The following is a 22,613-nucleotide window of genomic DNA, read 5'->3' on the forward strand; positions in this document are numbered from 1 at the left end:
TTTCGAGCGGTGAAGGCGCAAGCTCCTTTGTATGTAGGCTCGCTCGCTCCCTGCCCTTTTACATTCATAGATGCCTCTTTGCTTCAACATCAGACAAGATGGCGAGATAGAACTGCGTTAGGTGGTGCGAGGATTTTAGATCAAGCTTGAGCAATAAAACATGATACGCATACATTCTGTTCTGCGGCCAAGTCCTCTCCCGCATCTAGGTGGGAACATAGTATGAACCCTTGATGTCTTTGCATCACTTGGCTAACGTCCGGCCCCCAGGCTGAAGCTCGGTGATCCGGGGAAGAACACAAGTCTATCTCATCATCAGCGAATCGTTCTGCCTCTTCTTTAAACCAAATTGAATATCCGACGCTCACGTTTCCCTTCCTTCCACTCCTTCACCACCTGTCCCTCCATGATCCCATGGACATATGCATTTCCCACCAGCGCATATCTCTCCTCCCCATTATCCACAACCTCTCCTGCGCCGACCTTCCTCAGCACAAACGGCACGTTTCCGCCAAAGAGCACGCAGACCAGGTCACCTTCCATCAAGCCCCTCGTACCAAGACCCAGATACCCTCTCCGAGTCCGGAACAGCATCCGGCCGAGGAGATAAACCCGTATCATCCGCTCCCAGTGCGCCGACCAGTCCGGGATCTGGTCCCCGTATAGGTCGCCAAAGCCGGGCTGCGTCGGCGAGTAGAGGCCGGGCGGCACGTACTCCGGGAAGAGCGCCTCGATGGCCCGCAGCCGCGACAGCCAGGCCACAAACTCGACGCGGTTGGCGGCGACCAAGTTCGGGTGCCCGCCACAGCCGATGGCGAAGACGTTGTCGTGCTCGCGGTACCCGCCCGTAAGCACGAGGGCGTAGGCCTCGACGATATCGGGTTTGGTCTGGTAGGGCGCGCCCTCGACGGGCCTGCTGGCTGGGTCCTCGGGGTCGTGGTAGCGGTAGCGCGCCCAGGGCTTGTGCGGGCGGAAGGCATGGCGAGAAAATACACCGGTGTTGAGGATCAAAGGCTGGTGGATGTCGCACAAGTCTTGGACAACGTCGACGACCAGGCCCGGGAGCTGCAGGACAGGCCCCGGCTGCAGGACCTTCACTTGGTCGAGGGGCAGGGACTCGTCGGCACTGGCTGTGTTGTCCTGGCTGAGCAAGGCGGAGATGCTTCTATTCGAGTCGGGTCTATGCCAACGCGGCACCCACGATGGGAACTCGGATTCCGGTTTGTCCGGATCGTGTTCAACGGTCAACAGGATTCGTAGGTTCTTCTGGCCCCGTATGGCCGCCATTGTTGTCTCCGTGTACACCTGCGCCACGGAGAGCGTGTAATCAGCCACCATGTCCGGGATCGCCCTGCGGAATGCGTTGAAGTTCATCATCGCAAAGACCTTGTCTCGCAGGTCCGTCGCGTCGAACGCCTTGCCGTAGTCGAGTAGCTGGTCGACCTCCAATTTGTCCTTGTTGAAGCCATCGCGGCGCATGTCCATGAGGTTGCCAGAGCGCCTGGTCATCAGAGAAGCGAGATCATGCGGCTGCCTTGTCATGATATCATGCCAGCGGAGGGATCCCGAGTTGGTCATGATCCAGTCGGACACGTGGAACAGGGCCGCCCAGGACATGCAGTCCGCGCCGCAGTAGAACAGGACGGAGCGCGCGAAGTTGACCTCTTGGATGACCCAGACGCGGCTGAACCACTTGCGGGCGAAGAAGCGCATGAGCGAGGCCCAGATCGGGTCGGTTTTCTCCGGGAGACCCTCGAAGCCGACCCGCTTGGCGAGGAACATATCGCGACCCTGGCGTTCCAGCTGCTCGTCCAGCTGGTCCAGGTCTACGCCGAGGCGCCGCGCGACGATGGCGGTCATGTCGGCAATGAGGGGCACCGCTGCCGCAGAATCGGCGTCCGAGGGGCCGAGCCAGACGAGGCAGCGGCTCGCATTTTGGTAGATGAGATGCATCAGCTGCACCTGAGAGGCTCGCTCGTCGAGGTCCTGCTGGTTGATGCAGGCGGCGTCGGACCAGAGCATGCGGGCCCGGTCTGGCCAGCGGAAGTGAGACAGGGCATCGTGGAGGTTCACAGTGACCTGGAGGGTGCCTCGGCCGCAGTTGATCTCCTTCCTTGCGGCAGGGTCGCCCCAGACGTACGATATGGCCTCGTATCCTGCGTCGTCGGATAGAGAATGCTCGTGGAGAATGACCGAGATTGGGTCTCCCTCCGAGCCGGGCAGCAGCTCGAGGAGCCGGATGTGGTTCAACCCGTGGAGGGGCTCATATTGATATTCTGTTGCCATTCACAAAGCTGAACAGGTCAATCATTGAGCCAAGGAAGAGAGCCTTTACGATGATAGAGGCAGCCTGAATATCTTGTGGTCAAGTCCCCGAGGTCACGTCCGGCAGCTGCCCAGGTGGTCAAACTGGGATCTTTGGCGAGTTGAACGCCATATTGAAGCGCCAAGACCGCTGTGACCCACTGCAAATCCACTGTATTCTTCAGCTGAGCTGAGCTGAGCGAGGCCGAACTGAGCCGGACCAAGCTGGTCTGATCGGTCGAAGGCAAGGTTTGTTCCAATTCACGGCTCTCTATCGTTCAAATCGAGCAAAAGAACATCATTATCATCAAAACCACTTCCCAAAAAAGGTCTTAGAACACAAATCACACTCAGACCTTCCACGCACCACGGTACAGCCAGCCCGCCACCTCGGCCTGGTACGCCACCGTCTTCATCTCGGCATCCTGCATCGTCTCCTCGCCGCCCATGACATTCCGCATCCCCGGGTTGTCGAACGCGTGCAGCACGTCCGGGACCAGCAGCCACTTGACGCTGCCGGCGCCGTCCTCGTCCCACTCCTCAAAGTCGTACCTGTCGTCGCCCGGCGGCTCCAGCTCCCCCTTGCGCTTGCTGCTCGCCCGCTTCCCCACCTTGCGCACCTTGTCCTCCTTGATGTCCGGGTCCGGCACGGGCCGGGTCCGGGACGGCCCGCCGCGCACCTCGTTGGCCCAGCGCACGGCGCTCCGCCAGCTCTCGTGCGCGAGCATGTCGAGCTCCGCACCGACGAGGCACACGTGCCGCGGCAGGCCCTCGCGCTCGGCAAACGCCGGGCTCAGCAGCGGGTCGCGCAGGTCGTGCCCGTAGGGGATGTAGCTCCAGTCGAAGCTCGGGCAGAGCCGCGCGAGGGGGTCCTCGATGTGGTTGCGCGGCGGCGGCAGCGCGACCTTGTAGAACCGGTTGTGCATCTTGGCCCAGGGGCTGCGCGCCAGGTCCAGGCAGCCGTACACCGAGACGGCCGCCTGCGGGGCGCCACCCGCCGCGCCGGACACGCTCGGCAGCTGCGCCAGCGCCAGCGCGAGGTTGCCGCCCGCCGAGAAGCCGAGCAGGGCGACGCGCGAGGGCGAGCGGGCGATGGGCAGCGACTCGTCGGCCAGGACGGCGTGGAAGAGCGCCTCGAGGTCGTGCACCGCCGTCGGGAAGGGCGACCAGGGCGCCTTGGCGTACTCGAGCGAGATGACGAGGGCCGAGTGGGCGTCGGCGAAGGCGCGGTTCCACTCGTCGTCGTCGCGCGAGACGCCGATGCACCACCCGCCGCCGTGGATGGTGAACAGCGTCGGCAGCTGCTGCGGCGAGGTGAGGTCAAAGGACGCGGGGAAGAAGATGCTAGCCCCCCCGGAGCGAGGAATATCAGCATTTACATGAGCAGAGAGGTAAGCTCCGGGGAATGACGAAGACAGACTCACCGGACGGGTAGGGCCGGTCGAACGTCATACGTCTTGACGATACTGGGGCCGTTCTCGGGAGGGTAGAAATGCTCCTTCCATCCGCGCAGGTAGAGCGGCAGGGCCAGCATCGCCTGCAGGCCGTACATGTGCGCCGCGTAGCCGACCTTGTGCAGGAAGGGCGGCGCCGTCCTGCGCAGCTTGTTCTCGTCGTCGACGCGCGCCTGGGGCGGCGGCACTGGTTTTTCTCGCGCCATTCCTTGCGACGATCTACAGCGGAGGCTGCCTCCAATGTCGAGGTTGACTGCGATTCCAGGAACACCAATTCTGCTCCTCTGAGGCAGTGACAGTGATGGGCGCTTTTCTGCACTTCCTATTCACGTCGGCAAATCTCAAACAGCGATCAACCCTCGACGGGTTTGAATCAGTACGCACAGCGAACAAGCTCGAGGGCATGGAGATGGGAAACAGAATGAAGATGAATTGGGACAATCAGGTAGCAAAATGATGTACGCAAGCCTGAATTGCCGCCACGAGCTCTCGGGGGTTTTCGCTCTCGACTTTACCCGGGGCCCAGGCCAGCCTGTCCCTCGTCCCGTTCGAATTTGAGTGGCACTCTTCGTTTCAATGCTAAGGGTCGTCGGTAGGCGTACATACATCCGAAACGCCCACGGCACTTCGGGGTATATGCCGAGCTGTTTTGGTGTGGGCTGATCGTCAATGCAACAGCGTTTCAATGTCTGGCCAACGATATAAGAGGGAGCAGACCCCGAAGCCAATGCCGACGAGCACGGATGGCATCCGGTTGATGACTACCTACATATTCATTAACATAATGCCGTCATGTCCAATAACACTTGTGCAGAGGTGCATATGCAGACTTGAAAAATGCCCGAACATCAGCCTCAAACGCTGAGGAGCAAGATGGAGAAATATATTAGGCCACTTTGTCACTCGATTCATCACTACCAAACGGCCGGCATTACCATGGACGTGCGCGTCGTTTGAGATCTAGTTATACGAAGTTTCCATAGTATAATTGGAGATCCTCTAGGATGCCTGGAGGTAACGTGCTAAGTCCGTGAGGATGACAAGCTGGGCCTTTCTTTGCCCTCATCCGGAACTAGCAAGTCTGAGTTAGAAAAATGAGAACTGCTTCCTCGATAGATGATTTCGATGCCTTCAAGATCATCATCAGCAGGGCTGTGTTGAGCTCTCAAGGGCATGCTCAGACGTTCGCAGCATGAACGTGTTGCTTTGGAACGGCCATCCTAGACCAAACTGGCAAACTTAAATGGAAAGAAGAGAATTTGAATAGCTCACAAATATTTCCTTGCCCTCAGGGAATAGAACAAGAGTGTGGTCTATGCTAGAAGACTCCATGCTGGCAAGCCGCAAGTGGCACGCGACCTCGATCCGCGGAGAGAGGCGGACGGGAACATTGAGTATTTAAATAAGGTCTCCTAAACACACCTCGAGAAGTTCCTACGCATTTCTATTATGAGAAGATGAGAATCATCAAAAAATATTAATCATAATAATCCAAAACCCATGCTGTAAAATATGAAAAGCCAAAATCCAAAAGAGGCATAAATGAAAAAAGGCAGAAGGGAAAAAAAAAAAGCTCAGCCAGTGCCACTTGAACCCCTGACCTGCGAAAAACCCCTTGCGAGGTTTTTCTTGATCTCGGACACGAGGCCAGCCACATTACTCTGTGGTGACATCCGCCGCGAAGGTAGGATGGCGTGCTATTTAATTTATGGAATCCACGTTATCGCGGTTGACCACTGCACCATCCCACCCCCGATGGAAACCAAGTACTCTAAAACAGACGATAAGGGTTGCTGCCTTGCGTGATGGGGGGATAGAGGGGGGGCTGGGATGTGTCGTGGTGAAGGTCAAGGTCAAGGCGAAGGTGAGGTGAAAGTCAGGGGTTGGACACTCGGGGCTCCAAGGGGCTGATGCCAGTCCCGCTACTCATGTGCCTCCTTGCGTGACCACTGCCGCCGCCGCCAACTGTCGACACGCTGCCCCAAGGAGAGTCTCCTAGTAATAGTCCTCTTGCTAAAACGGTACCCAACTCCTCCTTGGACCGCGATGAGACTGTGGTGTCTGCCAGTTCTTTTGGCTCTGCCTTGCCCGACACCTCTTGCGTCACTGTGCCCCTCATCGGCTCCGGCGACGCAGAAATGACTTGCTCTGGATTGAGGTCAATGAGGTCAGGGCTCACCGAGCATCTTTGGTTGTTGGTCACTACCGGGTTGAGCTCTCGATGATCAACCTCCGGAAGATGCTGCCCTACAATATCGTCTCTTTGGACCCTGTCATCTCCCGCCTCTGCGTTGGTAGGCCTCTTTCCATTCCTCCATTGCCTACACTGCCAGGCCCCGATCAACAACAAAAGCAACACAAATACGACAGCGCCTATGACAATGACTCCGATAGTAGCACCGTGTACGCCGCTCTGCTCTTCGCCGCAGCCAGCAGTTCCCGATCCACCAGCTAGCGGCACGGAGCTCCTCGATTCCGTATTCATATTCGCCAGCTTCAAAACACGGTTGTCATAGTCCACAAACAGATACACCTGGCTCAGAAACACCTTTCCCAACACCGCCGCGTTCAGGGGCTCGTTGCTGTCATAATACACCTGCACCTCGGAGAAGCTGTTGTCGACGACGCTGGTCCCATTCGCGGCCAGGCCCTTGAGCGGTCGGACGAATTCGTATGCTGGGATTTCTACAGTGAAGTTCTTGTCGAGTGTCACAACAAGACTGGCGTCGACCATGCTGCTCTTGTTGTTTGGAAATGTGAGCCCCGGCTCGTTGACCCAAAGCCCCTTGACAGCAGGCGGTACGACTGGGGAAGATCCGAGGATGCTTTCGACTGCCGGGATGAGGTTGTTCTTGACTAGAGTTCCGGGAAGACGAAAGAGATTGTCGTAGGGCTCAATGCACGCCTGGAGAGGCCACTCCGCTCCAAACAACTTGTTATCGGGCATGCCTGGCTGCCGAAGCGAGAGTTGCTTGATGGTGACCTGCAGTGGGCACACGCGGTCGTTGAGGATCTGGGAATATGTCATTGGGTACTGAACGAAAGTGCCTTCAGCAACACCCGCATCGTAGTCACCAAAGACGATACCTCCATCCCTAGGTGCCGATACACTCGTCGAGCCTGCGTTGAGACCGAAGCTACGGCTGCTGATGTGCTTCTCGATCAGCAACGCATCCAGGACCACGGAGCGATCTCCTAGTCCCAGGTGTGAGGTCGTGTGGTTGCGCCCGCTGGCAATGATACCTTGCAGCATAGATACGTCGTTCTCCGGTCCTCCATGGAGGTGCATGACGGCATCTACGGCGGACTTGAAAGCGTCGGGGCCGGCGATGGCGGGCCATCCGGGATTCAGAGATGACAATGTCCCGAGCTCGGCTGACGAGGCCGCCGAGAGCGTGTTGGGATCGATGAAGCCGCCGCGCCGGCTCGCGCACTGGCTGTAGGTCATGTTTTCTGCCGCGAGCTGCGCGTCGTCACATACGGATGGAGCCATGAGTAGGGTGGAGTTGACTACGGTAGATGGCGTCACGCAAAGCTGTTGGTTGCCGCCAACTCCAACACGAGCTCCCCACGAGTGGATCGTGGGCCCGTTGGCCTGCGTGATTACGCAGGCGCCCAGAGGAATCCAGGAAAAGCTTGGGTTGCATGATGGTGTATTTGCTTGTCTAGCTTGAAGAGCAGGCATCTCCGATGTCTCGATAGATCGTGGGATGTTGTATATCATATTGATTGCGGAAGATCGAAACTCTCTGTGTCTCTGTACATTGTTTCCTTTTTGTTTGACCTTTGGAAAGGCAACTTTCACACGACTATGGCGTAACGACGTTTTATGACATGTTCAAATACGCCGTGGACGTTAGGCGGCAGCACGTTGGCGGTGAAGCCACGGCAGGTGATGTATGGACGCCACCACATGCGCAGTCCTTTGTGCACTCTGGGATTGCCCTGTCGCCCGTCAGCCAGAGGAGGACTAGATTCGGCCCTATGCCGAGCTTGCTTTTTGGGTGCTGAGCCGTCCGCAGCCTCGTATTGCGGGGAAGTGATTGGGCGCCACCACCGGGGGTGTGGTATCCCAGGGGTGATCAGCCGATGCGTTCAGAGTTCCCGGGGCTGCAGGTCCAAGTTTACGAGGGGCGCTCGGGGCAACAGTGCTGACCTCTTCAAGGTTGTCTGCAGCGTCGGGGTGTGTGGCTGTGCCGATGTTTGCATGTAATGGAAACAGAAGCTCGTTTACCAGACGTGTGATCCTTGTCTGTCTACGTGCGATGTTGAGTAGAAAGAAACATTACCCTACGTATTCCGCACATTAGAGAGGATGTAGAGGAGACACATGCCCAAGGGGTTTCACGATGATGCTGATTGGGAGTTGGAGGGTGTCGATCTCGTAAGGCTGAATCAAACACACCACGCGACGGCCTAGAACACGGCCCGATTGCGAGTGTATCAGGGGAAGCGCCGGGGCGATCGGGAAGCATGGTGAAGTCATCATCTTGACCGAGCTCCGAATTGAAGCCACGAATGAGGGAGAACTTAGAAAAAAGGAAAGTTCTGCAGCTGTTTATGGCCAGAGTGCAGAGTGCGATGTCGACAAGACGTGAGCTCGGGAATGGCTGCCACCTGCCAACTGTCAGAGCTGGCCGAGTTCTTTAACGGCGGTGGAGACCGGGATTTACAGGTGGTCTGTGCAGCGAGTGACATCACACTGTACCTGAAATTTGGGGTGTTTCCCCGGCAATTCGCAAGTACTCTGTTTACATATTGGTCAAAAACGGCCGCTAATTGGGGGACAACAATGGAGGTACCTTACTTACTTCTGGCTCACTGTGAGCATCAGGTTTTCGGAGACGCGACACCCTTGCGAACATGTTTTAAGATAAAGGCGTACTGTATCGAACAATAACGGTGCGCAATGCGTGCTATTGTATTTGCCTGAGTTTTGTGATTGTCGTGGATGTTGTCGTTCTTGGAGAGACCCCTGAGGTACCCCTCCTCCTTCTTGGTTCGCGCCAAGTCACCTGACGAGAAGAAATGAGCACTCGATGCGCTGGGCTTGGCTGGGAAAGGGAGGGACGGAGCCACCCTTGACAGCAAGCCCAGTCACCCCTGCCGTGCCAACGCAGTCCAAAGGGTCGCGCTCGAGGGAAAAGGGAAAGCGCAGTAAATATCCACACAAGCACATCCCACCTTTTGCTTCTGCCCGGCAAGGAGGAGACAACCACGCCCACGCCCAAATCCCCATCCCTGCCTTTGAGCAACGACAAGACGATCGTTCTTTTTCAGAACCCGACATCTTGTTCTTGGACACTCCCGCTCGTTCGCGACAACGGCAACAGCAGCCCAGCGCATCGCTTCCGCTGTGTAGGCTTTGTCCGACTGCTCGTGTAGAAACAGCACTCTTGCGACGCAGGATCCCTTTGACCACAGAGCACAGGTACGCACACAATCCCTCTCAGTCCAGCGTCACGACCTCTGCTCCCGCGCAGATGGCGTCGACTATTTCTTCTGCCTCTTCTCTCTCTCGCCCCAAATGTGTTGCCGCCCCTTCATGCGCGCACGCGACGTCATGGGAAAGCTCAGAACGGCCCCCAGTCTACGAACGCTAATTCGCAGAATCACCACTGCAGGAAGCCCCAGATCGCGCCACCACCGACACAGACCTCACGAGACAACCACATACGTACACGCCGCCGGCACCGACGGCACTACCGAAATAGCCATGGCCGACCAGGAGGAGGACTTTAGCTCCCTCCCGCTCACCGACCGCTGGGTTCACAAGGTTCGTTCTTTACCGCCTTGATCCTGGCGCTGTCATATGCTAACTACTCGCGCTCCTAGGTATGGAAAGTCCGCAAAGGAGCCTACGAAGAGGCTGCCCAGCAATTCGAAAAGACAGTCGACGAGTACGACGCCGCATTCAGGCCGTTCCTACAAGATACATCATTATGGAAGACCGCCGCCGCCGACTCGAACGTTGCGGCCCAACAGGAGGGGCTCGCAGCGCTGTGCGCGTTTCTCAAGTTCGGCGGAAAGGAGCACTGCACGCGCACCCGCGGCCAGACCGTCACGGCCATAGTAGAAAAGGGCCTGTCGTCAACGAGAGCGGCTATCAAGACGTCATCTATCGAGGCTCTACTCCTCTACATCGAGCTCGATGTTGCCGGGCCCGTCATCGAAGACATGCTCCCTGCCCTGTCCGCCAAGCAACCCAAGGTTATCGCTGCCACCCTCGCTGCGCTAACCACTATCTACCACAACTATGGCTGCAAGACCGCTGACCCCAAACCCGTCCTCAAAGTCCTGCCGAAAGTTTTCGGCCACGCCGACAAGAATGTCCGAGCCGAGGCCACCAACCTGGCAGTTGAGTTCTACAGGTGGCTGAGAGAGGCAGTGAAGCCCATGTTCTGGGGTGACTTGAAGCCGACACAGCAGTCCGATCTCGAGGCGCAGTTCGAGAAGATCAAGGCCGAGCCCTCGCCAAAGCAGGAGCGACTTCTACGCTCACAGCAAGCAGCCAAGGAGCGAGCGCCGGCTGGCGGTGCCCAGGAGGGAGAGGATGATATGGAAGACGAGGGCGAGGAGCCCGCAGAGATCGACGCCTACGACCTAGCCGAGCCACAAGATGTGCTGAAGAAGGTTCCGGCAGATTTCCACGATAAACTTGCTTCGTCAAAATGGAAGGACCGCAAGGAGGCCGTGGAAGCGCTCTATGCAGTACTCAACGTACCGCGCATCAAAGACGGCGACTTTGGGGAGATTGTGCGAGGGCTAGCAAAGTGCATGAAGGATGCCAACGTCCTGGTCGTCACGCAGGCGGCTCAGTGCATCGAGCTGCTGGCCAAGGGCATGCGTAAAGGGTTTGCCAAGTACAGATCAGTTGTCCAGCAGCCCATCATGGACAGGCTGAAGGAGAAGAAGGCCGTCGTCGCAGATGCTCTGGGTGCTGCGCTAGACCAGGTCTTCCAGACGACCAGCCTGTCTGAGTGCCTCGAGGACATCACTGCCTACCTCGTCAACAAGAACCCGCAGGTCAAGGAGGGGACCATGAAGTTCCTAGTGCGATGCTTGAGGACGACGCGGATAGTGCCCAGCAAACAGGAAATCACGACCATTGTCGAGTCGGCAAAGAAGCTTCTGGCCGAGTCCAGCGAGGGCCTGCGATCGGGTGGTGCCGAGATTCTGGGTACCATCATGAAAATCATCGGAGAGCGCGCCATGAACCCGCACTTGGAAGGGCTCGACGATATCCGAAAGGCCAAGGTGAAGGAATTCTACGAGACCGCAGAAGTCAAGGCCAAAGACAAGCCCAAGCCTCCACCCCAGCCCGCCTCACGAGGCCCACCGCCGAAGAAGATCATGGGAGGCGGAAAGAAGGCACCAGTTGGTATGAAGAAGCCCGCCGCCGCTGCTCCGCCGCCAGCGTTGGACGAACCGCTCGCACCCCAACCTACTTCGAGGGCCGCCGGCCCTGGCAGCAAGCTTGGGATGCCTAAACCTTCGGGTCTCGGCGGTCTCAAGGCACCTCAGAAACGTACTCTCGCAGCTCCCGGAATGGCATCGCCCCGACGTGTCGCTGCTCCACCGCCAATGGAGGACGAAGAGCCGGCTGCTCCCATCCCGCAACCACGCCTGGGAATGGGTCGTGGAGGACTCGCGGGGAGGTCGCTAGCCAAGCCTGCCGCTGCTGCCCCGATACCCGCCACTCCCGCATCCCCAACACAGCCTTCCGGCCTCACTCACCTGGAACGGGCTGAGTTGGAAGAGCTGCGCGCAGCCAATGACCGTCTCTTGCGACAGGCTGAGGACTCCCGCCACGAGCGATCCAAGCTGATGTCGGAAATCCAGGAACTCAAGAATCAGAACGCAGGCCTTATCGAGGACCACACGCGTGACGTTCTGTCCATCAAGGCAAAGGAGACCCAGCTCGTCCGTGCAAGAAGTGACCACGAGGCTGCCGAGCAGACGAATGAGAGGCTCCGACGGGAGCTCGACCGCCTTAAGCGGGCACTGAGCAAGGCGGAGCAGGCTGAGAGCTATGGGTCTCCCGGCTCAGGCTTCACCTCGCCAGTGCATGACGAGGTCGGCATCTTCCGAGACGGTGCACACCCCGCAAGCGCCAATCGGAACCGTGTCAGCTACCAGAGTACCATGTCGGAGGAGAAGGAAAACGGCGAGTCGTCATATCCGCGGAACAAATTTAGCCCGGAGCTGCGATACGGCGCGCCTCCGGCTTACAGTTCGGCATCGAGCGGCCGTGGCAGCCCCGCCCGTGGCCTTAGGAGAGACCACGCTGCGGCAGCACCGGCGGCTGAGGACGGCAGACACACCCCTACGAGCGGATACTCCAGCGCTTCAGCAGGAGGCAATGGTGCCGGGGCGGGCGCAGGGGGCACGGATCCGAGCTGGAAGCGGGCGGCCGAGGTGACGAGTCAGCTCAAGGCAAGGATCGAGCAGATGAAGGTGAGAAGACTCCTCCACAACGAGGCACAAGGACATGGTACATGGTACTAACAGGGTGTTTAGGCGAGACAAGCGGTTTCTAGGCAATGATTCATGTCAATGGGTTGCGCCTTTCAGGTACATAACAGTGCACTCCAGGCTGCAGGGGGTTGCTAGTGATGGGATACTCTTTCGTATTCGTCTTTTGCTTGGTTTTTTATGACAGCGTGTGTGGCAGATGGGGAGGATCTAGCGGGGGAGGCAAAGAGCCCGCCCTCTCTCTTCCACCCCCTTTATGAGATGCATTTGCGGGCGTTGGGATGCATACCCCTCACCTTTGTCATGATTGCGTTGTTGGTTTCTCTTCTTTTTTACCCCCCCGTGTGTATCCGGGGATATTCCCATATAGATTTATCTTCCCTTGCAAGCCCAACCTATTGTGAAGGTTTCTGGGGATGCATGACTGGACCAGGATGGGCTGGACGATAGGGCGCCGAAGGCTTTTTTGTAACGGCATGGTATACATACATAGGGTTAATGATGAAGGCTCTTGGATGGAATTTGGCTATCTTTGGTACTTTTGCTGTGAGCATTGCGGCTGACGTTGGCCCTAAACAACCTTGGCCACGTTCGGGATCTTACTACCCAGGCTGGCTAGGTTTCCAACAGATGCGGTTCGGACTCTGACACGTGCCTAGCAAACAAGGTTCTAGTAAGTGACTCTTCCTCGAACGAACATCTTGTGGCATGGGGCTAAGAATGAGCCCATTGTTGGAGTCGCAACAATCACTAAGTCCTGCCTTTTACGGTTGCCTTCGTTCTAGAAGAAGAATCTGGAGCGCGGAAGGCGAGGGGTTGAGTGTCGTTTAACTTCCGTCTGTCATCTGAACAGAAAGAGGCTCCGGTCAAAAGAAACTTGGCGATGAAGGTATCTGCGAGTATTATGGTGCCTGTTTTTCCTCTGTACATGTGTCCTCGGTAATGCCGAATTGCAGAAGGGGGACACTGAGGAATTCTCTCGTTTACTTTCGCCTACAACTTACAATCTGTGAGAGAGAGACACCCGTACAAGATGCACAAAATAGCTACACACTTTCTACACAGGCGTGTCTGCCAGTGAGTCTCTCGCAACGCGTCGTTAGTTTGCAGAGAAAGCGTTGGAGGCTCGGAAGCGAGGTTCGGTCCGCCAAGGACTCGAGGCCCGCTATTTGAAGTGTGTCAGCGGCACCGTCGGTTCCCGGCCCACAGTTTCGTGTTCGTATCCGGGCCTCGAGGCGCGTCCTCTTGTAAGTGATCTTTAATCTTATCAATCTGATAGATTTCCACTGTTTGTATAAAAGACATCGTGGCTCAAACGACAAACATCTCATGACAAAGATTGGCTGATAGAGTTAGACAACATCAACGATTACAGAGCAGCTAACCCGCAGCGAGGAGCTACTACATAAAGACCTCACGATGCCGTTCCCTGTCACGGTCCACCCTTTCCCTTCTCCGACGTCGGAGTCTTGCGCTTATGAGCGTGGCTTGATCAACGCCCAGAACGCGCTCGTCTTCATCAGCGGTCTGACCGCCGGCCCGCACTCCACGGACGAGAAGCTCATGCGCCGGATCGAAGAGGGGGTCGCGCAGCACGGCTACGGCGTCTGGGAGTTCCGCATGCGCAGCTCGTATGATGGTTTCGGGTACAGCAGCTTGGCCAACGATGTAGCTGACCTCGCGGCGTTGGTCAAGTATCTGCGCGGCGATGACGTAGGTAAGAAGAAGAAGATTGTTGTTGTTGGGTGCTCTACTGGTATGTTCTTGGTCCATCGTCGTCGAGCTCTTTCAGACGACCGTGTCAGCAATTCACTCATCGCTCGTTGTGGGTGACGCGCAGGGTGCCAAGACTGCATGGAATATACCGACCGTATCAAATATCCCGACAATCCACCTGTCGACGGGTACATCCTCCAGTCTCCAGTGTCAGACCGCGAGACTGCCGCCATGTTCATGCCCGCCGAGGTGATCGAGCAGACGCTGTCTGCGGCAAACGAGCTCATCGCCGCAGGCAAAGGCCAAGACGCCGTGCCCAGGTCCATGATGCCAGAAGTCTTTGCTGGACCCGTAACTGCTTATCGGTGGTGGTCGCTTGTCTCTGCTGGGTAATATGAGAGTCTTTGAGAATTACAAAGCAAAATGCTAACAGAGCCTAATCAAGTGGCGACGACGACTACTTCTCATCCGATCTACCAGACTCGACGATACAGAAGACTTTCGGAAGAGTGGACCAGCCCATTCTCATTATGCCCTCGGCTAAGGACGAGACGGTGCCGCCGACGGTGGATAAGGATGCGCTGTTGAAGAGGTGGATGTCTGCTGTGCCGGAGGGAAGGGTGAGCGGGCTCTCGGGGGTAAATCCCACTGGCAATCACATTCTAAGTGAGGCAGAGGGACAAGAGTGGTTTGTGGACAGGGTTGTCAAATTCCTCAGGGAGATTGCTTGAACAGTCGCCCACCCACCTTGGATTCCTACAAAATTGCAGACATAAGCCAATGCGTAGACGAATTCGCTGTATCTCACCCTCCGCCGCCTGCGTGACCATAACTTGCATGTCTTTCAGGATCTTCGACCAACTCTCTCATCATCTGCACCTCCACACTCTTGCGACCCGCCACGATACCCCAGGCCTTAACAGCCAATTTCCCATACCGCTTTGCGCTCTCTACATCTCCTATCTGATTTGAAGCATACGCAGCGATCTCGTAGAACCGCGCTCTGGGCTGCACCAAGCCTTCCTTATCGTACAGCTCCAGTATTCTCACCGCGTGCTGTCTGATGCGATCTGCATAACCGGCCGAGCGCTCGAGTGCCCGCTTCGTCCGCTCGATCTCGAGACGGCGCTCGTCCGAGGTGTGCAGTTCATCGGCCGAAGCGGAGCAAAGGTTGCAGCTGCAGTGGAAGTTCCATCGGTTGTGGAAGGTCTTTTGGCGCTCTTCATGGGTGCGCGAGACTTGCTCTCCGAGATCTAAGATGAGGTCAGAGTCGACTGGGACTCCTTTTGGGGGGTGTGGACATGGTGGAGTCATACAGTTGAATGTTAGTTCTTCGCCTGACTGAATCTCGCGTAGAGCAAAGATCTCGAGTTCGAAGGTGGTGTCGTTGAGACGATAGCCAGCACTGTAAGAGCAAGTAAGCCAACAGTGATGGTCTGCCATGGTATGGCTGCGCAATAATTAGATGACCTACTTTGGCCGACAGGCATGGTTTACCCGCTTTTGGGCATTCGTCAGCACTGGCCCTTTGTCTCTCATACTAGCGACCCTCTACTCACAGCAAATAGAGGCGGCAATCCAACATGGCGTAGCGCGCCTCCTTCTCTACCATAGACCTGACCGACCGAGTTCGTCCCCATGACAGCATCGATTTCATCCCCATCCCGACTCTTGGCCAGGTTCCGAAGCTCGCGCTGTGTCGATGGGGGTAGACTCAGTAATGCGGTCCACTGAGCTTCCTGCCGCTGCTCCTCACTGAGATGGCGGTACACCTCATGCAGCAGGATGAAGTGAGGGAAGTCTACGATGATGACCTCACCCTCTGAGATGGTGCGGTTTGCAAAGAGCCCGAAACCGCGGCCTGGGCGAGCCAGTGCTTCGTAAGCAGGCCATGTTTGTGCTGCTGCGTCCCTCGCCGCATGATCGGCTTCTGATAGCCGCTCCTGGTCAACCTGACTCCGGATCTTTGGGTTTATAACGGACTTCTCGGCGAGGTATGATGCAATGGCTGGTTTTGTGATAAAAGTTATCCCGCTCTCGGAGCGGAAAGTTGAATCTGTGTAGATACAATACGCTTCATTGTCGGGCGATCTACCCCTAGACGAGGTTATGGCGGGCTGGAAGCATCTTGGGACATGTGTCCATGGGTGGTGGTCTCTGGAAGGCAACAAGTGGGTGAGTCCATTCAAAGGACAGACCTGATTGGGCTTTGAACCGCCAAATAATGATTGTGGACTTGTGGTTCCGGCTTTGGCAGCCCAAATCAGGGTGTACAAGCCGAGCAATATCAATAGGGTGTGGGAGCTCATGTTGACCACCAGTATTTTCATACGATATGCCCATCTCGAGAAATCACACGCGAGATCAAGTCGAGTCTCCTAACACTGCCATTCTGAGACTACATCGTTATGTGGCCACAACGTGACCAAACACTTGGCAATCAGCCGCAAGTGATTCTTCAATTTATGCGGCTATATCAGTTTGCAGGGATTGCGGGTTGAGAACCAGGTTATGAGGGCCGGGGATATTTTCAGGGGTGTTGTATAGCCGAAATCGATAAAGCTGCAGATCAGTCGAACAACCAGGTGCTACAGTGAAGCCGGTGCTGTGATCTTGGAGCAATAACTTTAGACTTCTCTGCCCAAAGTTTCAATTTGTCCCGACGCTTCTAACCATTCACTCAGAACAAACTCGACGAGCGTTTAATTGATTCATGTTTGATCTTTTCACTAAGCCTCTACCTCTAGCTATGCCTCTCCATCTCCCTCGTTCTCCTCAGGGGTAGCCTGTCTGGACAAATCGTTCCTGATCTCCTCTATCGAGAGTCCCCACTCAGCCGCTAAACTCTCCTTCCATGCCTCTACCGAGATCTCCTCTCCGGATCCATCCTCAGCAAACCGAGCCTGAAGTATCTGCTCATCCCCATTCACCGCCTCAACACACTTAGCAACGCGCACTCTGCTCGCCCCTGGCCCAACGTAGACATCTGCTGCCAGCGGCGGGAGGAGAAGCCATCTGTGCCTCGGATCGCAGACCTTGATCAAGTCCGACGTGGGGTCGCGCAGGCGGGCAAGGCAGTCTGCGCAGAAGTCCTTCTGGGAGCAGTACGTGCAGTGGTACAACCCCGTCTCGCAGTCGGCAGTTCTGTCGCAACGTTCCCCTGTATCGGTGCAGCCGTCGCACTTCTGATAACCATGTAGAAAGCCAAGGCGCAGCTCCGGTACATGCCAACGCTCGAACATTTTCAAGCGGGACAGGATGAGGTTAATAGCCATATGTTGGGTGCTGAGGTCGTCAGGCCCTCCGGTATCAATTATTACCAGGTTCTCGGGGTGGGACTCTATTCCGGCACTCTCGACTTTCTCTTTGATAGGTGTCTGGTCGGCCCCGGCGAGAGACTCTGTGTATTTTATGGCTGCCTTGATGCGTTCGACTTGTCTTGCAGCATCAGGGACTTGGGCTTTGGTAACCCGTATGATATCCTCTGACAGTTTGATGGTCTTGATAGTGATATCGAATATCTCTTGCTTGTCTTTGGCGCGCACATTGGTCTCGATATCTCGCATTTCCCAAGTCAGCTGTTCTGATATAAGGTCGGTCTGGCCGAACAGCGACAAGGCAATGGGCACGTTCTTGAAATCCTGGTAGTGCAGCATCGTCCGGAGCAGAATTTGGTAGCCCAGTGAGTCGTTGTCGGGCGTATCATCCGAGAGAATATTGAGCGCCGTCCTGAATTGCTGCATTAAGGCCGCCCTCGCTTGCTCTTTGTCCCCACGCAAGGCATAAAGTGCGCCTAGGAAGCCCTGTGGTTCATTGTACATGCCATCTTCTTCTGCCAGCCTCTTCAGTGCCTCTAGGTGATCCCAGTGGTTCTCGTCCAACATGCTTACGAAGTAGTGCTTCGCGAGAGCTGTGGTGGCATTCCGGCGAGCCCAGGACGAGGCGGCACCGCCGACGTTAGCAAGCTGGTCGCGACATTCGTTCCATAGGCGTATAGCCTCACTGATCGGCTCGGTGCCGTCTGCCGATGCCTTGTAGGTATATGCCGCCACACCCAGATCGTAGAGAAGTACACCTCGGGTCTCCTCTTCCTCAAAACGCGCATCATTGTTGTTTTTCTCATCGACTGGTTCAAGCTTGGCCGTCGCCGTCCGCAGGGCCTGAGCAATCCCCTCGAGAATCTCCGGGTCTTTCTTCCCCATTGTGAATAGCTTGGAAACTATTTCACTGTGGTCAAGGTCTCTGGCGATGTGCTTCAAAACGCGCGCCATTCTTTCCAACCCGTCATCTTCGCCAAGTGTGGCCTTGATGGCCTTTGCCGCGTCCTTTGAATCGGGAGCGAACATCTTGGCCCTCAACTGTCCGATTTGCCCTTCTAGAGCCTGCTCTGCATCTTCGGCTGAGCAGGCAATACCGAAGTGCTCCGCAGCACTAGTGTATTCTCTTGAATCCAGGTAAATATTGCCCAATAGTAAATGCAACTCGACGATATCCTTGGCTTCCGGCTTGGGGTTGGCCTCCTGCCCTTGCGCCTGCTCGAGGGCCCGCTCTACCTCCGCACTGGCCTTCGCATAGCTAGCACCTTGGCGGTAGTATGCAAAGCCGTAGCCGCGATGGCATCGCCAGCTAGGATTCTTTTGTGCTACGGCACGTTCGTAGAAGGATAAGGTCACGTGTAGGTCGACACCCTGGGTGAACGAGCTCTCCGCAAGACGCTCGTACCAGAGGGAGTCGAGGTCTGAATCCGCGAGCCCCAGGACTGCCTGACACCATGTCGCTGCGCGTTCCCAGTCGATACAATCACTCGATGCGTTGTTGCCTGAGAAAGACTCGGCGGACGAAGCTGCATCTTCGTTTTCTACAGCAGTGGACACTTCAGGTTCTGCGACGGGGCCTTCGTCCTGTTCCATGGCAGTCAGCATTTGCATGTTATGTAAAGTGATCCCTTGACTCACTACGGCCATGAACTCTTTGAGCCACAATGCAGCGTTGGCCACATCCCAGCTCCTGTCTCGCAAAAGTCCAGTCACGACCATCTTCACAATCTCTTTCAGATATCCTCTTGTCGGGTTCGCAGCCAGCTGCACATTGGAGCGCCATTTCTTGTCCAGTTTTCGCACGATGGCGGAGTCCATCAACCACTTCTGCATATCGTTCATCTCATCTACCGTCCAGTACGTCTCCTGAAAGGTAGCCCTATGATTCTTAATAACCCTGTCATCCCGGAAGAGTTTATAGAGGTCTTGACCGATCTTGAACTGATCGTGAGGCATGAGCATTCCCTTGTCCTCGTCCTCAAGTTGACGAAGCTGCGCCAGGTGGTAGGGCAGCCACGCGATAAGATACTTGCCAATCTCCTTGGTCTGGTCCGTGGGCTCATTGTTCAGGTATTCGAACGTCCGGGTGACCATTGTATGATGCGCATCAAACTCGTCTACTGAGATGGTGTCGTGGATGCCACCCCCTTGCAAAACGTTGGAAGAGTCGGCGTTGAAGTTGAAGTTGTCCCGGATCGCCATGTGCGCAAGATCCCACAGAAAGTGACGACACTGTTCTCGCTCGACGTTATTGATAGTAATGGTCATACTGATGGTCGCGCGGTCTGATGCACGATTCGCAGACTCCTTCTTGGTCTGAAGATATTCAAGCGCGCCGTCTTGGAAGTAGACGAAGCCGTTCTCGAGCTTTAGTACGGCTGAGTACTTGTTTGTGATGATGTACTCTAGTGGAGTGAGGGATACTATGCCTGAGTAAAGCCACTGATACACACTGTTAGCTGCTTTCCCGGGCGAAAATCAGAGGGAACTGCCTTACCATGACAGCCTCGAGCTGATCCAGGGTCAGATAGTCGTGGCCATACACCACCCATTTGAGGAGCTCATTGAGCTCAGCGATCTCTTCCGCAGTCAGTGACCGTTGAAGATTGTTGATAGCGGCCTCGTGACTGCTCATGGACTGATCCAGAATCCGGTCTAGCTCCTGCACTGCCGTTCGTGAGCTAAGCGAGCGTATCACCCTGTCCAGACCAAACTGCAGCATAGAGTAGCTGCCATTGACGTTCCGGGGTAACTTTTCGAGAATCTTGTCCTTCGCTTTCTGCTGGTCTGAGTTTGTCTTGGCATTTTGCAGCATACTGCGCTTGCTAAGCGCTTCGTCGATGACTGTGCGCATATCCAACCCGTTGAAATCTTCCATCTGGATCCTGAGCGGCATCGTTCCTGCGGACGAGGTGGGATATTGTTCGTCCGTCCCGCTGAGCAGAATGCGAACACGTCTAGATGGATCGCCTGAGAGCCGGGGTCCAAAGACAAACTTGAGCAACGACTCAGCCTGCTTCTTGGGCACATTCTCAAGCCCGTCAAACACCAAGTAGTATGTGGCGCCTGAGCCAGGCACACCGATCTTCAGCTCTCCCCAAAGCGCGTCCAAAGTCTCAGAGCTCGTTGAACGGCGGATTGCGAGGGGGCCCGCGTCGCATGCCTTGCCCAGTGCCTTTTGCACCGTGGCATCAACACGGGCGATCTGGAACGCCATGTACTTCAAGGCTGTCAGCACGGCATTCTGCTCATAGTCGTCATTCTTGATGCTCGCGGGGAAGAAGTAGTGGGCACTGTAAGTGCGCCCCTTCTGCTCCTGGAGACGCTTCGTGATGAGGGCGCTGACGGACGTCTTGCCCGAAGACGGGGAGCCCGTGACGAAGAGTACGTGTGAGTTGCCTTTCTCCTTGGGACCGATCCACGACGTATACGCATCGTGGGTCCATATCCACGAACCAGTGCCGTCGAGACACCTATCTAGGACGTTGATGCATGTCTGCGTGGTGTTGGTGTCGAGGCGCACAGTCGATGGCACGCCGAGGCCGTCGCGGATCTTGACCAGCGTCTTGGTTCGATCAGAGTCGTCTTTGAGAGCCTGCACCCCTTTGTGCATCTCCTGTACCGTCTGCTGCGTCTCCTCGTTGGCTCTGCTCAAGTCACTGAACCTCTCAAGCAGCAGCATCATGTCCTGACGCGTCTCCACCACGACCGCTAGGGTGATAGTGCCCTCGACGTCGCGCTGCCACTGAAGGGCCTTTTTGAACTGCGCCATCTCAGCCGACAGACCCGAGTCGTTCTCGAAAACCGACTTGACCTGCTGCAGAAAGCGGTCGCGCTTACGGCCCTGGCGGTACTTGACGACATGGGCGCAGACCTTGACGAAGCTGACCAGCACTGTATGGATCTGCCTGACGAGCAGCGGGTCGACATTGTCTATCGATCGGTATATCTGGAACTGGGACAGCGCCGGGGCGACCTCGCCAAAGACCTCGTTGATGGCGTCGTTATAGCCCTTGATGGCCTGAGGGATGTCGAACACAAAGCCGAGCGCGGAGCCAGTGATGCTGACAGCCTCTGCCGGGATCGGGATGAATTGTGAAGCTTGAGAGGCTGCTCCGACGAGCATCTTCAGGTACTTTAGCGATTTCAGTCCCAGCCCTTTCGCCGTGTCCCATTTGTCTTGGGGCTCGGACTCAAAAGTCGCTTTGCCGCTACTTTCGATCCTCTTCTGGACATCGTCGAAGGTCTTCACTTCGCCCTTCTGCAGTGACTCGCCGCATATGGTCTCAAAAGCTTTGGCCGCTTCAGCCCACACCTCCTTCATCGACGCTTCTCCATCTTGTTTCTCATCCGACGAGCCCACAGGCTGCTCTTCCTTCATGGTGACCCACTATGGATGAAGAACATGAAAATGCCAGAAGTCCAAGATGGTACAATATTGCTTCGCTGAGATATCACACCACGTAAAGCTCGCGACCGATGACAAGAACCAAACAAACCTTCGAATGAATGAAATCACATAAAGTCACAAGGCGAACATGTTCTAACCTGATTTTGCAGAATAAAGCTGTTTCAGAGCGGCCCGAAGCGAGCTCTTATGTTTACTTGTTCTTTATGAGGCTTGGTCCGCGCTTAATGGGATCGAACCCCTGTATGTTTGGGGGCCATTCGTGTCAGCACTAGGAGTGTCGTATTGGGCGGCTAATGGCCAGCCCAGGTAGTCAGGGTTGCATGGGTCAACATCCGAAACGGTTATTGCTGTGGACAGCTCGCGAGACTGCACATAGTTACGCGATCCTGTTCCTTCGATGAAAGTTGGGGGCTGAGTGGGAGGCATTCCATAGCACCCAGGCGGGGCGGGCGGTGCCAAGAGATAGCGGCCGCATGTGGACCATCCGCTTCATCTCAGGCGAAAGCTGAGGCCTGATGGCTCTTGTGCTCCTCGCAGGGTTTGGAGACCCTGAGAGTGGAGTATCACAGCAAAGCCCCCCTGGACTTCTGAACCCCGAATCGCTTGGTCGATGATCACTGGACAGGCACGGATACTGCCGTTAAATTAGACAGGAAATGCTATCCCCTGAAGATCAAAACCGTTCTTCAAGAGGTGACTCTCTTTCCTCTCGAAGAAGCTTGGCCCTGTCACTTATCTTCTCCGAGACGCCTCCCGCTCGTCTGCGCGGCCACACAGTGGCCATTGCTCTGATTGCCTATTCCTTGATAGGTATTGTCCAAACGTCGCCTCTCCCTACTTGCTTAATGAAACCGAAGCCGATATTGTTACCAAACTGCGTTGATTTATGGTGGTGTCTCGGTGTTGGCTTGCATTTGGTATTTCTATCTTCTCGGG

At 56.0% G+C, this 22,613-nt stretch overlaps 6 protein-coding genes across 6 annotated transcripts; 2 read left to right on the plus strand and 4 right to left on the minus strand.

Moving 5' to 3' along the window:
• Window positions 1-339: 339 nt before the first annotated feature.
• Window positions 340-3,964, minus strand: E0L32_000209 (uncharacterized protein; the record flags this gene model as incomplete). The annotated part of the gene is made up of 3 exons (XM_031136231.1): window positions 340-2,276; window positions 2,672-3,648; window positions 3,729-3,964. The coding sequence occupies 3 exons, from the start codon at window positions 3,962-3,964 to the stop codon at window positions 340-342; spliced, it is 3,150 nt and encodes a 1,049-aa protein (XP_030997586.1).
• Window positions 3,965-5,634: 1,670 nt separating this feature from the next.
• E0L32_000210 (uncharacterized protein) lies at window positions 5,635-7,482 on the minus strand (the record flags this gene model as incomplete). Its single annotated transcript, XM_031136243.1, has 1 exon — window positions 5,635-7,482. The coding sequence occupies one exon, from the start codon at window positions 7,480-7,482 to the stop codon at window positions 5,635-5,637; it is 1,848 nt and encodes a 615-aa protein (XP_030997587.1).
• A 1,839-nt stretch (window positions 7,483-9,321) lies between these two features.
• E0L32_000211 (uncharacterized protein) lies at window positions 9,322-12,266 on the plus strand (the record flags this gene model as incomplete). Its single annotated transcript, XM_031136254.1, has 2 exons — window positions 9,322-9,534; window positions 9,594-12,266. The coding sequence occupies 2 exons, from the start codon at window positions 9,322-9,324 to the stop codon at window positions 12,264-12,266; spliced, it is 2,886 nt and encodes a 961-aa protein (XP_030997588.1).
• A 1,386-nt stretch (window positions 12,267-13,652) lies between these two features.
• Window positions 13,653-14,680, plus strand: E0L32_000212 (uncharacterized protein; the record flags this gene model as incomplete). Its single annotated transcript, XM_031136265.1, has 3 exons — window positions 13,653-13,989; window positions 14,074-14,338; window positions 14,395-14,680. The coding sequence occupies 3 exons, from the start codon at window positions 13,653-13,655 to the stop codon at window positions 14,678-14,680; spliced, it is 888 nt and encodes a 295-aa protein (XP_030997589.1).
• A 73-nt stretch (window positions 14,681-14,753) lies between these two features.
• On the minus strand, window positions 14,754-16,258 carry E0L32_000213 (uncharacterized protein; the record flags this gene model as incomplete). The annotated part of the gene is made up of 4 exons (XM_031136276.1): window positions 14,754-15,202; window positions 15,266-15,354; window positions 15,424-15,449; window positions 15,509-16,258. The coding sequence occupies 4 exons, from the start codon at window positions 16,256-16,258 to the stop codon at window positions 14,754-14,756; spliced, it is 1,314 nt and encodes a 437-aa protein (XP_030997590.1).
• Window positions 16,259-16,696: 438 nt separating this feature from the next.
• On the minus strand, window positions 16,697-21,647 carry E0L32_000214 (uncharacterized protein; the record flags this gene model as incomplete). Its single annotated transcript, XM_031136287.1, has 3 exons — window positions 16,697-18,850; window positions 18,905-19,708; window positions 19,764-21,647. The coding sequence occupies 3 exons, from the start codon at window positions 21,645-21,647 to the stop codon at window positions 16,697-16,699; spliced, it is 4,842 nt and encodes a 1,613-aa protein (XP_030997591.1).
• Between the last annotated feature and the right edge of the window lie 966 nt (window positions 21,648-22,613).

The sequence above is a fragment of the Thyridium curvatum genome (assembly GCF_004353045.1).
Source record: "Thyridium curvatum strain D216 chromosome Unknown NODE_1_length_1224711_cov_81.814160, whole genome shotgun sequence".
NCBI lineage: Eukaryota > Fungi > Ascomycota > Sordariomycetes > Thyridiales > Thyridiaceae > Thyridium > Thyridium curvatum.